Consider the following 12,932-nt stretch of genomic DNA (forward strand, 5'->3'; position numbering starts at 1 on the left):
ACTTGTTGGCATATGAATCGCTATTACTGCTTTTGGACAGTCTTTTCACTCGTGGAACATCCAACCGGTTTCTAAGCTCGTAAGACTAGTTTAAGTTTATTACATTATATTGACTCATCAATTTGGATGAAGGAGTCGGACGAGCATCGCAAAATTAATTTCTCTGATTTAGGCTAAAGATCATTTTTTTAATATGCTTTAAAGTCATGAAAACTATAATTTTTTATTTGGACAATTATTTTTTCCAATACAAATTATCTCAAATTATTTATCCTTTAATGACAAAATTTATAATAACAACTTTATTAACAAAATTATTTGATATATTAAAATTGACTTATATATGTAATATATTTTTCTATAAATCTTATAAATTAAATTATAAAAAATATAAAAGTCTAAAATATTTTTCATTATTTATATATTTTTATTCACTTGTTCTTAAAAATCGCTGCTTTAAATCGATGGATAATTGCTGTTTTTTTTTTAGAACGTAGTAAAAATGACTAATATAATGTATGCATATGCATAGCAGTTAAAGTTAATTAACTCTTGCGGATATAGCCAAGTGACGTTCAAGAAGTCGATTATTAAATTTGTAATTTTGTGCATAAAGTTACGTGAGATTTTTTTTTAAATATAAATGATACAGTTTTCTTTAATTTTCCTATTTTATACGAACAGTCTATGAACATCCCTGCCAAATATATGAAACAATGAAATTTATTTTTTGCCACACCTGTGAATTTTACATGACATCTGCATGTTTTTTATTTAGTATGCTTTTAAATTTTGTAAAACGCATATGACGAGCGCGAGATACATTCATAATGTATATATACATACATAGATATCTATTTTATAGAATTTGCAAGCATACTACGTAAATAATAAAACAAATTTAATAAAAAAAATATGAATAAGACATTTCAGGATTTTTAGGCATGTCGTATTGTATCTAAATTCGATAAATACTTTTCTAGGAGAAAAGAAAAGAGGCTGATGTCCTTTGATACTTAATCGGAAAGAAGTTAATCCGTGTCGTTTCTGGGGTCGATACTGATCATTTTTTTTTTTTTTTTAATTTAAACTCCGTAAAACTTGGCCAACTTCGAAAAGAGTGAAAGCTCTTGATCTTTGAATCACGAAAGTTGAAATTGAAGCAACTTTCGCGATTCATGCGTTATAACCGAGACGCGATGCATCGTGACTTTGAACTCGGTGTCTCATCGTGCGTTCGATGTACCCGCATCTAAAATCCTGCGATTCGCGGGTGTTCCCCCTCACCTCTTCACGGAGGTTACGTCACTAACCTCCAGTTAGGCGAGGTCGGGATCAGTGTCGCATGCCGAGTCCGCATCGCGATTTACTTTGAATTTTAATATTCGCGCGATGGTCAAGTTGACGCTTCAAAAAACGAGCACATCATTAATCATTACATTCGGAAATTTAACGATTATTTTTAATAATTATTATTATTTTTAATAATTATTATTATTTTTAATAATAATATTTTAATAATAATATAATTCAATATAAATATCGGTATAAAATTGATATGTGATCAGATATATAATAAATGTACGTATGACAGGAATTTATTTTATTAGATTTAAATATTTTTTAATGTTAATTAATACAGTATTTCGGGGAAAAAAACGATTTGGAAAATTTTACGAAATACTTTTTTATAATGAAATATATATTTATTATTCGAGCTCTATTTTAAACTCAATATGCCGTTTGAAATGAGCCTTGTACTCAATATAATAATCAATTTATCGCTGTAAACTAAAGCCTTTTTTATTAAATAAATTGTAATTAATATTTTCATTAATTAACAATTTATAAAAAATTTATCAATTTATTATAAACATGTTTCTTTGTATATTATTAATTCATTAGATATATACAAACTATAGGAGTAATATTGCATGATCTGCTGAAAAGCTACAATTGTGATAATAAAACAAAAATAAAATTAAAATCTTATATATAAATTATTAGAATCTCATTTTTTATGAATTTTTTTAATTTGATTTTTTTCAAATGAGATTATACATAATTGAATTAATAATAATGTGACAATTATAACAATGAAAAATCGTCGCGCATAAAATACGTTGTTATAAATACACTATTGCAAATACATTATCAAGAATAAATCTTGATGCAATGGGTTAATAGGACAGGACGTTAATTATACCAGTGCATTCATGAAGCCGTAAAAAAAGCCAGAATATCGTTGATACTTAATTCGAACGAATAATGTGGCGTATCACGAAACGCGTTAATCTTGTCGTCGACTTTTAATTTCCTAATGCAAGTGGCGAACGGTCGTTTCCTCGTATTACTCCGATGTGTGCACGAGGGGCAGGAAAAGAGGGGGAGAAAGAACTCCTGGGAATTTCATGTCAACACGCGCGTTTGAAAAGAGTGTTCACTGACCTCCGATGCTTACGACCTATTCTCTCTTTTTTCGTGCTTCAGATCGCTCCCTCGGCAAAAAAGCTCTGGGGCGTGGACGAAGGAGGCTCCAAGGACGAAGGGGGTGTAAAAGGCGGTGGGACCTTGCTTCACCTGGGCGACCACCAGACGACCATGTGGCGGGATTCAACCTGGAGCACGTCAGGTACGATTACGCGATTATGTGTATTGTCGACGGAAGTCGAGTGCCTACTCTTACAGGGAAAAGCCGAGTATGGTTGAGTGGAAAAATTGAAACCGTTTGGTTAAGACTTATAAAGCCGATCCAAAACACGCCAATTCCATTATAACGTTCAAATAACGTATAAGTACAACCCTACATAATCCCTGTTACGCAACAACGTACACTATTAAATTGTTAGCAATGATAATTTTAAATAAGATCTTTTATTTATCTAAGAAATTTAGCAAAAAGAAGGAAAATTGTTAATAAGAATTGCTAGTAAGAAATATATATATATATATATATAACGAATTATTGAACATTTATTCATTAATTTAGTCGATTGTTGGTCGAAGAAGATTGTTAAATAGGATTGAAAGAATTGTATGTGAAATTAAATGCGTACTGTTTCGATCAAAAACCAATGTCTGTTTGCGAAAGGCGATATATCGAGTAGGAAATATCGAGATACGAAGCGCGATGCCGCGTATTTTACGTCGTACACGCTTATTGATTGATACAGCACTAAAAGAACAGCATGTAGATACACATATACGTAGTTTGCTCGCCGCTGCCGCCTTCTGCTGGTCCAGGGGGGCAGCGCCAAGCTTTTTCGCAATATACATGATCGATTGAATGACAATATTGACTAATATTGTAAAAATATTAATGTGCAGTTCTGAAAGTTTTTTCAATACCATTTTAATTCTCTCGAGATAGAGGATTTTTATCTTGTCACTTCAAGACAAAAATTTTTATTTAATTATGTTCTTCAATTTTATAAAATTTAAAAAATTTTTGCCACATGCGATTTAAAAAGTAGAGAAATTTGGATGACTTGTATATATATTTTGAAATTGTATTTATTTTTAATTTGAATATTGAATATAATATTTTAGAAACTTTTCACTTTAATGAATTATCAATAAATTGAACATAATTTGAACATTTGTCACTCTAAAAACAATAATTTCTAATTCTTGTAGTTATTTCTAATATTGATTAATATTGATATTTGATGTTGGCTAATCGAATTTTTTACATAATATGATAATTGATTCATCTATTTGGTTGAGAAAGTTTGATAAAAAAGAGAGATAATACTTAAATGGATCTCACATTAATATTTAATTTTATATATAATTTTTGTGATTAGATTATTGTCTTGTGTCTGTTATTTCTTGAATTCTTCAGACACTCATAAAAAATACAAAATATTAGTGACCGATTCATTTTAATACGCTAATAAAGTTTTTAAGTTTTAAAGTCCCCAAGAATACCAGGGAAAATATGATACCTTAGAAAATGTAGTGAATGTCAAAGCATTTTACAACGCCTAGTGTATCGACCTGTTACATATTTATTTTCAATATTTATTTACAATTCTAAACTATTTTTAGACGCTTATTTATATTTAAATATTCTTGACATTTTTATTAATTAATTTAACATAACACAGATTGATAATTATTTTTTAATCTTACGTTTAATTATGCGTCAACATGCATCTGTTAGTCGTAATTATCTGAATTATACACGCGAATTTTGCTGCGATTTGAAAGCGCCTAATAAATGTGCATCTAATGAATGTTGAAGTATATATAGGACGCTAAGTGTATGTACAGGGTGTACACGAAACACCTGATTTCTCATAAGAACGGTATACCGGCTTTGGTGGCGATGGCGACGACGACGGCGACGACGGCCGCCGTGTGTGCGTCATACCACGATGGGTGCAACGCGGCTGTTACCATGGCGACAGACGCCCGGCATCAGCGCTGGCGGTGGGGGCAACGTCCCAACGCCCAGGATCGTACCTACTGATCCACCCCGTTAGCGAGCACCCCGACCGACCAACCCCCCCCGACGACCGATCCGTCCACCTGGGCCGCCGAGCGTTGTATTGGCGTCATATGGAGCCGCGTGAAGGGCGGAAAAACTTCTCTATCTATACGGAAGCCTAACGGAATCTCGTTCGATAATGCTCGGCGCCGCAGCTGCCGTCCGATGCCGGCAAATTGCTATTTGGATAAATTTCATTTATCACTTTCTCTGTCCTTCCGTATCGATAGAATCCTCTCGCGTGGAGAACTGTCATTAGATTCTAATGGATATGCGTTAATGCGAATCGATTAATTAGATCGACAAAGGATCTCGTAATTGAAGGACTTATTTCTTAAGATTTACATCTTTTCTCATTGCATACTGCAAAAAATACAATTCGCATAATCATATAATAGAACAGATATACAATAAATAAGTTAAAATATGGTAAAGAAACAGAAATAAATCTTACAAATCCTGCGAAACCGCGTGCAAAGTACGAAAGGATACTTTCTCTGTGACACGAATTCCTTTAGCGAGAGGTGTTATATATATATATTTGTGTCTATTGATTCTTCTTTGTATTGACTCGTAGTTGTTGAGAACATTTACGTATACTTTCTTGTATTCCTTGTAATAGAAAATACTATTTCTTACAATCATTTATGTACGCAATTTTTTATCAACTTGATCAATACGTGTGATCGATTGAAAATATTTACTATTGTCAATACACGAATCTGAATCATACATACTTGTACATTTTCCGCGAGTAAGATGGCTCTGATCGCACAAATAATCTTTGTAAACATTGACACGTATATTTGTCCTTTACAGATCATGCAGTGTCGCAGCCAATTTCAATGGGTACGGGTAGACGTGTGGGAGTTGGGACGGGATATCATCATCAAGCATCAGAAGTCGGAACAGTGCTCAGTCCCAGAAGCAGGTTAGTATGCTTTCCATGTTTTGTACAACTTCCCGAATATTGCGCATCTTTGTCTGTAGAATCTAAACTCCAAAATATATAAGACAAGCGGCACTTATTTCAATAGCGAAACTTGATGGTTTTTAAATTAAAATTGAAGAGATAAAAACCTTTCAATGAATTAAACTTTAATTAGATAAAAAAAATCTTATTATTTTTACGTATTTCCGTATGTCATTACGTATTTAAATCTTTCGATTTTAAGTTAGCTTTAATTCTTGAGAAAATTTTAATTAGTATGTAATCACACAATGATCAAAATAATTAATGTCAAAATCATGAAATGTTAACAAAAAAAATGCCCGAAAAATTGAGATGTTACAAAAGAATTAATTGTAAATTCATGATAAAAAAAAGCCGCATTTGAAACGAAAATTGCTCGAAGTAATTTCTATAATTTTTTTATTAGTGTGTATATTTGGATATTAATCTAATAGCAGTTTGTTTTCTTTTTTCAGCGAAACAGGTGGTTTGGGAGTTAAAATGGTTGAATATGTTCTTGGATCGAGTCCCACTACACCAAAAGATTTGGAACCTCGAATGGTTTCTTTGAGATTGGTGAGTATTACACGCAATATCGTATAGAAAATGTATTAATTTATGTATATACTTTAGATATTTCTATACACATACATCTTTCTATAATTTTATTTTTATTTGTTTATCATAGAATACCGACGTAGACAAGAAAGAAAAAGAGAAAGGTTCGGCAAGTCCCTTTGATAGTACAAAGGATGATACTGGTCCACAAGGTAATGGATTAGCATCTCAAAACGGTCTGGATGAAGACAAAGGATTCAAGTAAGTTTTACGAAATTTATTTTACGCTAAAACTTTTATTTTAATATATTTTAAATATAAAAAATATTTAAAGTATATTTTTTTAAGTATAAAATGATATTTAATATGAGTTTGGTCATTTTTTAAGAGAATATTTAATTAATTTGTCTTTTGCAATATTTTAATGTGTAAAATTAAAACTTTTAATTTTAAAATAATTGTACAATTATTTGTACAATTGATTTCGAGATAGAATAAAGTGTTTATTTCTACTTTTCTTTTTAAAGCTTTCTTTATAAACAGTTTCTTTTATTAGGCCTAGTTTAAGATGTACTCTCTTTTTCGCGCGTACGACATATTCATTAAATATCAATAACATAAATACTGATACAAGATAAATATAATTTTGTTAGAAATAATTCTCTAGATTGAATATGTAATTAAATAAAAATGCGCAACGTCTATAGCCAGCTGTATAACATGATCGTAGAGTTATCAAATCGTATATAAGTATTATTTTGTAGGAAATTATCTCCAAGAATTTCAATTGTAGCAGAAATCATAGGCAGCTATAATATTACCACTTATAAGCAGTTGAATAACGTACGTGCTGTTTATAAGAGAATATAATTTCTCATTTATTATATCCTGTCTTAATATTTTTATATGTGGTATCCATCGCGCAAGTGGCACGACGAAATAGCGTAATAATGATAACTGTCAAGGACATGTTCTACACACGGCCGATGACATCACATTCTCCGCTGTTTCCTTTCGCGATAGCTCGTCGTCTGATTTCGAGCAATGTTGCGCCATCAGCAGCACTCGACAGAAAACACAATCCACAATGATATTACCGACATTACCTTGCTTAAGGAACGCAACTTAAACTTCGTTCATGTATTGTGTCTGCTATTTCTATATTAAATTTTCTTGATTTAGTATATTAAATTAATCAATTTAAATTACATCAATTTTATCTATGAAATATTTGAATCTTGAACTTTAATTTTACTTGTAAAATTTTATTCGTGAATTATAATTAATAAAAAAAACTATATTAAGAGAGAGACACAAGAGATATATTGATATATAATTCGTTTCTTTCATAGTAATTTTTATCCGAGATTAAAATCTATCGTTTCATCATATTATAGATTTGAATTTTTTCCACTCAACGTATTGATTAAAGAGAGAAGTGACGCAACTACAGGAATGCAGTGCTATTGCAGTTTTTGCATCGTTACGATAATGACATTAGGTCACCATTGATGACTGTCATTGACGTGCATGAATATTACATGCTTTCTTTTCTCACGAGATCAGTAACGCGAATCGTCTACGGATTGCGTCCTGTTATGCAAAGCGCACCGTTACACGACATGCAGTCAATTGCGTAGACAGAACCTTGCGCGGTTTCTCTCTGTGAAATTATTCATAGGATTGGTCACATTAGGATTTTTAATTCTTTCTTTAACTGCCTTTTACCAAGAAAATAATGATTCTATCAACTAGAGAATTTTAATTAGTAATAGAATTAATAATAGAATTAAATATTGTTTGTGTGTAGCAAGCTGAAAATTTATTAAATTTATTTAAGTCCAAAATTTTTGTGATAAAACAAAATTAGAGATAGTATGCAAACAAATATTTGTAACGGTAATTTTAAAATACGTATATTAAAATATGTATATAAAAAACGCTGCTACAAATTAGATCAATTTTTTAACTGATATCTTATATTCCTTATATGTTCATCAATCACGATGAGGTTTCTGACATTTGTAACTGCTTGGACAAATTATATTAATTTAGAAACTGCTTGGACAAATTATATTAATTTAGAAACTGCTTGAACAAATTATATTTATATAGAAAATAAAATTATCATTCTTACGCCTTTGTACTTACACATCAGCTTTTTCAATTGTACATGATTATTATTGATAACTATTATTAAAATCGAAATGAAGGAGTGAGAAAATAGTTCACTTAATAATTTTTTTTACACTATTTTAATCTAACAATTTTTTTTTCTTATTAATCTAATTGATTTTTATATATTTCATTCATTGCAGCCGCACACCTGGGAGCCGCCAACCATCACCGGGTGAGGAAGAATTTCAGAAGAACGCCGCCGCCACTTTGGCCGTGAGTGCTGGCAGTGGTGGCGTCGTGCTGCTGAAACCCGGGGTTGACGTTGTCGGCAGCGAAGAACATTTCATGGCAGCGTTTGCACCAGCACCGCCACACCACCTGCAACATCACCAGGCCCCGCCGACTCATCATCTGCAACATCCGCACTCGCACGCGGCAGCACAACTCTTCGGGGCGCAAGCTCCGCCACCGCCACAGGGTCCACCGCCCTCGCAACAACAACAGCAGCAGGGTCCACCACAGCCGCAGGACACTACTACACATTTCGATGTCCAGGTATGTAACGTCAGTTTGTTTTTTCTCTTTTTTTAATATTATTGAACGGAGAGAAACTGTAGTTTCTTTTTGTTTTTCCCCCAATATTTTAAAAAATAGGATTGCACTTTTAATTTAATATCGAAGAAAAATTAAGGATATATAAAAGTGTTATTTTTCGCAATTAAATAAATATAATTCTAAATACATATAGAATAGCAAATATATATTTATACTAAATATGCATACAATATAGATTTTTTTCCTAGCAAATAATATATATTTAAAAAATTTTTCTTTTTATACTTCCTATAACACATTTGTAATGTCATGTTTCATAGTTGTAATGCAGTTAATCTCGATTACGTAGTAAATGTTCATTCTTGAGAAGTATATACTCGGTTTGTGTAACGGCTAGCTTTGTTGCCTTTTTCTCATACAGGTTTTTTCCGGGGAAATTTTCTTAGTACCCCACAACACTCCAAAATTACCGGAAATGTTAGATGTAATCACTTAAGAGACATGTGAAACTTTCCAGAAAGAGTAGTTTTTACTTTCATTAATTTTTCCTTTATTTCTCAAAATGAAGAATGTACCCTGTATTTAATAAATTAATCTAGGTAGATTAAATTAGTATCTTTTTTCTTTTTTATATAAAAAAGAATTTTATTTGTTACAAATATTTATATATTAATGAAATTTTCCTACAACTACGTAATCGAGATTAACTGCATTACAACTATGAATTATAAATGTTTTACAGGAAGTATAAGAAGAAAAATTGTTTAAGTGTATATTATTTGCATCCAGGAGAAAATCTATATTGTATACATATTTAGTATATATATTTTTTTGGCTATTCTATATATGTTTAGAATTATATTTATAGGAAAAGAGAAAATCTTTAGTGTGTATATATATATATATATATATATATATATATATATATATATATATATATATATGTATAATTTGTACATATTTATAGAAAACATTTTAAAATCTTTTCGTTAGCGATTTTTAAAACACTGCTATTCAAATCTCAAAGTATCACTTTAGTTGTTGCTTAGCTAAAAAACTTGTTTATGCATTCTGATGATATTCGCTTGGTCTTCCATGTAATATGATAAATGTCGACTGTCGATGAAGATTACTGTGATATAACGCGAAATAGGATTCGATTTCTGAATAGCCTTTCGTCCCAGCCGCATGACACGCGATTAAAGCATTACTATTTTCGAATAGAGCCAAGTCGAAGAAAATAGCTATGTATACGTACATATGTTTTGCGCACGTGCGTCATATGACGTACTATCCGCTCATGTTCGATGACAGGACCGATTCGTTTGGCTTCGACACAACTATTGCATACGCCTACTCTCTTGACTTTTTTTTCGTTTCGCTATCTTAAATTATATTCCTTCGTTAAGTCGAGGAAACCTTACTTAAAAATTATGTTACCAGTTTGTAGACAAAATGTAAACTATATACGCGTTAAAAAATGAGAGATACTCGAGTAACTATAACAGAAAAAAACTTATATAAGGCTATATTATATGAAAAGAATGAGCATTATTTTTTTTTTACTTTGTCTAAAACGAATATTTTAAAATAGGAAGTTTATTTTTTATTTTAAATATATCATATTTTATAATTTTATAATTTTTCAAAATATCTTTAATTAATCTTTAATTAAATAATTTAATTAAAAATATCTTTATTATATATTTTAGAAGATTTATATGTCTTTGTACATCTAATGTAACGTGAGATAGATCATGTATGACATTTTGACCAAGGAAGTTTGAGGATTTTTTATCTTGCTAAATGTCTTTTCTCGTTTTTTTTTATCAACTGATACAATGATACCGCGGCCTTGATCGTGTAATATTCTCAAGAGCATACGTTTTTGCTATTCTGCCTTATAACAGCGGCCCTCGCATCGATAATAGGTAGCGATTTGCACGAGTTTAAAAGAGGGGGACTGGCAGCGACGATCGTATAAATCATTGAGTGACAGTTTTTCGACGTGTCTACTTTGAATACCTATTCAGAAAATAGAACAGCGATATATCGGTATCGTGAAGCGTCTCGTCAGTGTTTATATTTGAACGTATCACCGAGCTATTACGATTACGTTCTTATTAATTTTTTATCGTTTGTACACATACATTAATATAGCGATCGATAATTTGCAAAGGTATGTAAAACATTTGACGCACAATTTATAGCTTCTCCTGTCTGTGAATATTTGATACCTAAAACAAAAGTTCCTCCTCGAACGTAAAGAGAATTGAATAAATAAATAAATTCTTTTCCGTCTTGATTGAGATTGATTAAGACGATAGAGAACCGCAAATAAAGGAAACACAACGGAACAATTGTAATGTTCTTTCTTGCTTACGGGAAATAATAACCACCGATGATTATTGTTGTGGGGGAAAAAGTCGCGACCAAATAGTTTCTACGCAAGGAATAAAACTCATACGCGTCTCGAGAACAGCGAGTCAATTGTCATCAGTCATTGACTGTAGTGGCCAGTAATATTTTTTATATCGTGGCAACATATTTATCGGTATTTTATTTATATCTAAGAAACATTGCATGTGTGTACAATAATATTTAATATATTGTATCTTTAGATTATTTAAATAATATACTTTAATATAATACTCTTAATAATATATTCGAAATATATAATTGCAATTATGAATAAAAATTAAGATTAAATATATATTATTATTATTATTATTAATATTATTATTATAATTTAATATTATTATTATAATTAATAATAATACTAATATAATATTATTAATATTAATATTATTATTATATTATTATTATATTTTCTCGTAATTATATAATCTAAGCATCAAAATATCTGCAATATATAATTTGCTGTTATAATTATTCGTAAGTGATATTTAACTAGGATTTAAAGTACCGATATATCGTTGCTAACGCGATAGCAGAATACCACGTTACCAGTCTTCTTGAATTTCCTCGCTTCTCCCTTTACTCGTCTCACGCCTCGGTGAAAACGCAAAATGCGGCGCAAAGTCGTCGGCGACCGTGAACAAGACTAGATGTCTGGAAAAAGATAGACGCGACGTATTAATTTTACCTGACAGGCAGGTTCCACTTCCGCGAATATATGCGGCGTTTAGAGAGAGCGAGTATTTTTTTAACATCTACCTCACTCACTGACAAATCATTTTTAAGGAGAAAAGAAGATAAGGTTTTTTTAATATATGTTTTACATAAAATACGTTAGATTAGAGACGAATAAAATTCACACATATAAAGATATTTTTTGAAAAATAGAAAGAGAAAATAATTTGAAAATTATTTTGTACATTTTTTACAGAATTATATATTCTAAAAAAATTACACTCTTACGCTATTTAACGAGATAACGAAATACGTCCACAAATTATCATTGTTAAACCGCGTGTGTCTGTATACCTCGGGTTTACCTCACTCGGTAAAAAAAAAAAAAAAGATCGACCTTCGAGCCTCCCTTCGCTGTCGCTCGTGGAGATTTTCGTAACGCTCGTCGCGCGGGCTGTGTGTGCGTCGTATATATAAAAATAGGACGCACGTACGCGCTCATTCCGGGACGCATTATGCGCGCGTGCACGCGCGTTTTCACGAGGAAACTCGGTGCGCACGCTTGGTGCTTTCGCCGTGTCCAACCGCCGTGTATACGTGCATCCCCCCCGCGGGGGAGAGCACGCGTATCCGTGCACGAAAAGTGCGTGCACGCGTGAGACGGTGCTCGCTCGCTCGCCTTCCGATCGTGTTATTACGCGAGCGCTTGTGCTCCTCGATGCATGAAGCGATTCCCAGACCTCGCCCTCTCCCCGACTCCCCGTCTCACCCTCGCCCGCCTCTGTCCTTCTCCTCTCCCTTTTCCGTCTCTTCGTTCGCTCCTTTTTCTCGCGTGAGCGAGAGAGAGAGGAAGGAAGATGGTAAAGGTGTGCGCGTGAACACGTACAACTGACAGATAGCGCGAGAGAGAGAGAGAGAGAACGGGTTGTTGACTCGCTGCCCATTCAGCATAAAGTGCAATGACTCTACCTCCCGATGAAAATCTGTATCATCGCCCGAAGGTTACAATCTTCGGAGAACCAAAATCGTTTCCCGTTTTGAGCCCGGGAATTCCAAGATTCCATCTCGAATACATCCCCCGTTCGTGCGTTTCTCCCATCGATCTTTGATTTTCCGCGTGACCCGCTTCTTACCGCTGTCGGTCGGATACTCGCTGATTTTTAT

At 32.4% G+C, this 12,932-nt stretch overlaps 1 protein-coding gene across 6 annotated transcripts in view; it reads left to right on the plus strand.

The window, feature by feature from the left end:
- Window positions 1–12,932, plus strand: part of Pum (pumilio) — a 103,672-nt gene that overhangs the window by 17,792 nt on the left and 72,948 nt on the right. For all 6 annotated transcript variants that reach the window (XM_083106408.1, XM_083106407.1, XM_083106409.1 and 3 more), the window contains 5 exons: window positions 2,491–2,632; window positions 5,312–5,423; window positions 5,921–6,020; window positions 6,133–6,263; window positions 8,321–8,675. In XM_083106408.1, coding sequence (XP_082962534.1) covers window positions 2,491–2,632; window positions 5,312–5,423; window positions 5,921–6,020; window positions 6,133–6,263; window positions 8,321–8,675 — 840 coding nt within the window. The remainder of the gene's footprint in view (window positions 1–2,490; window positions 2,633–5,311; window positions 5,424–5,920; window positions 6,021–6,132; window positions 6,264–8,320; window positions 8,676–12,932) is intronic.

Source organism: Camponotus vicinus, unplaced genomic scaffold (genome assembly GCF_025532165.1).
Source record: "Camponotus vicinus isolate PSW18456_S1 unplaced genomic scaffold, iyCamVici1.0 SCAF_8, whole genome shotgun sequence".
NCBI lineage: Eukaryota > Metazoa > Arthropoda > Insecta > Hymenoptera > Formicidae > Camponotus > Camponotus vicinus.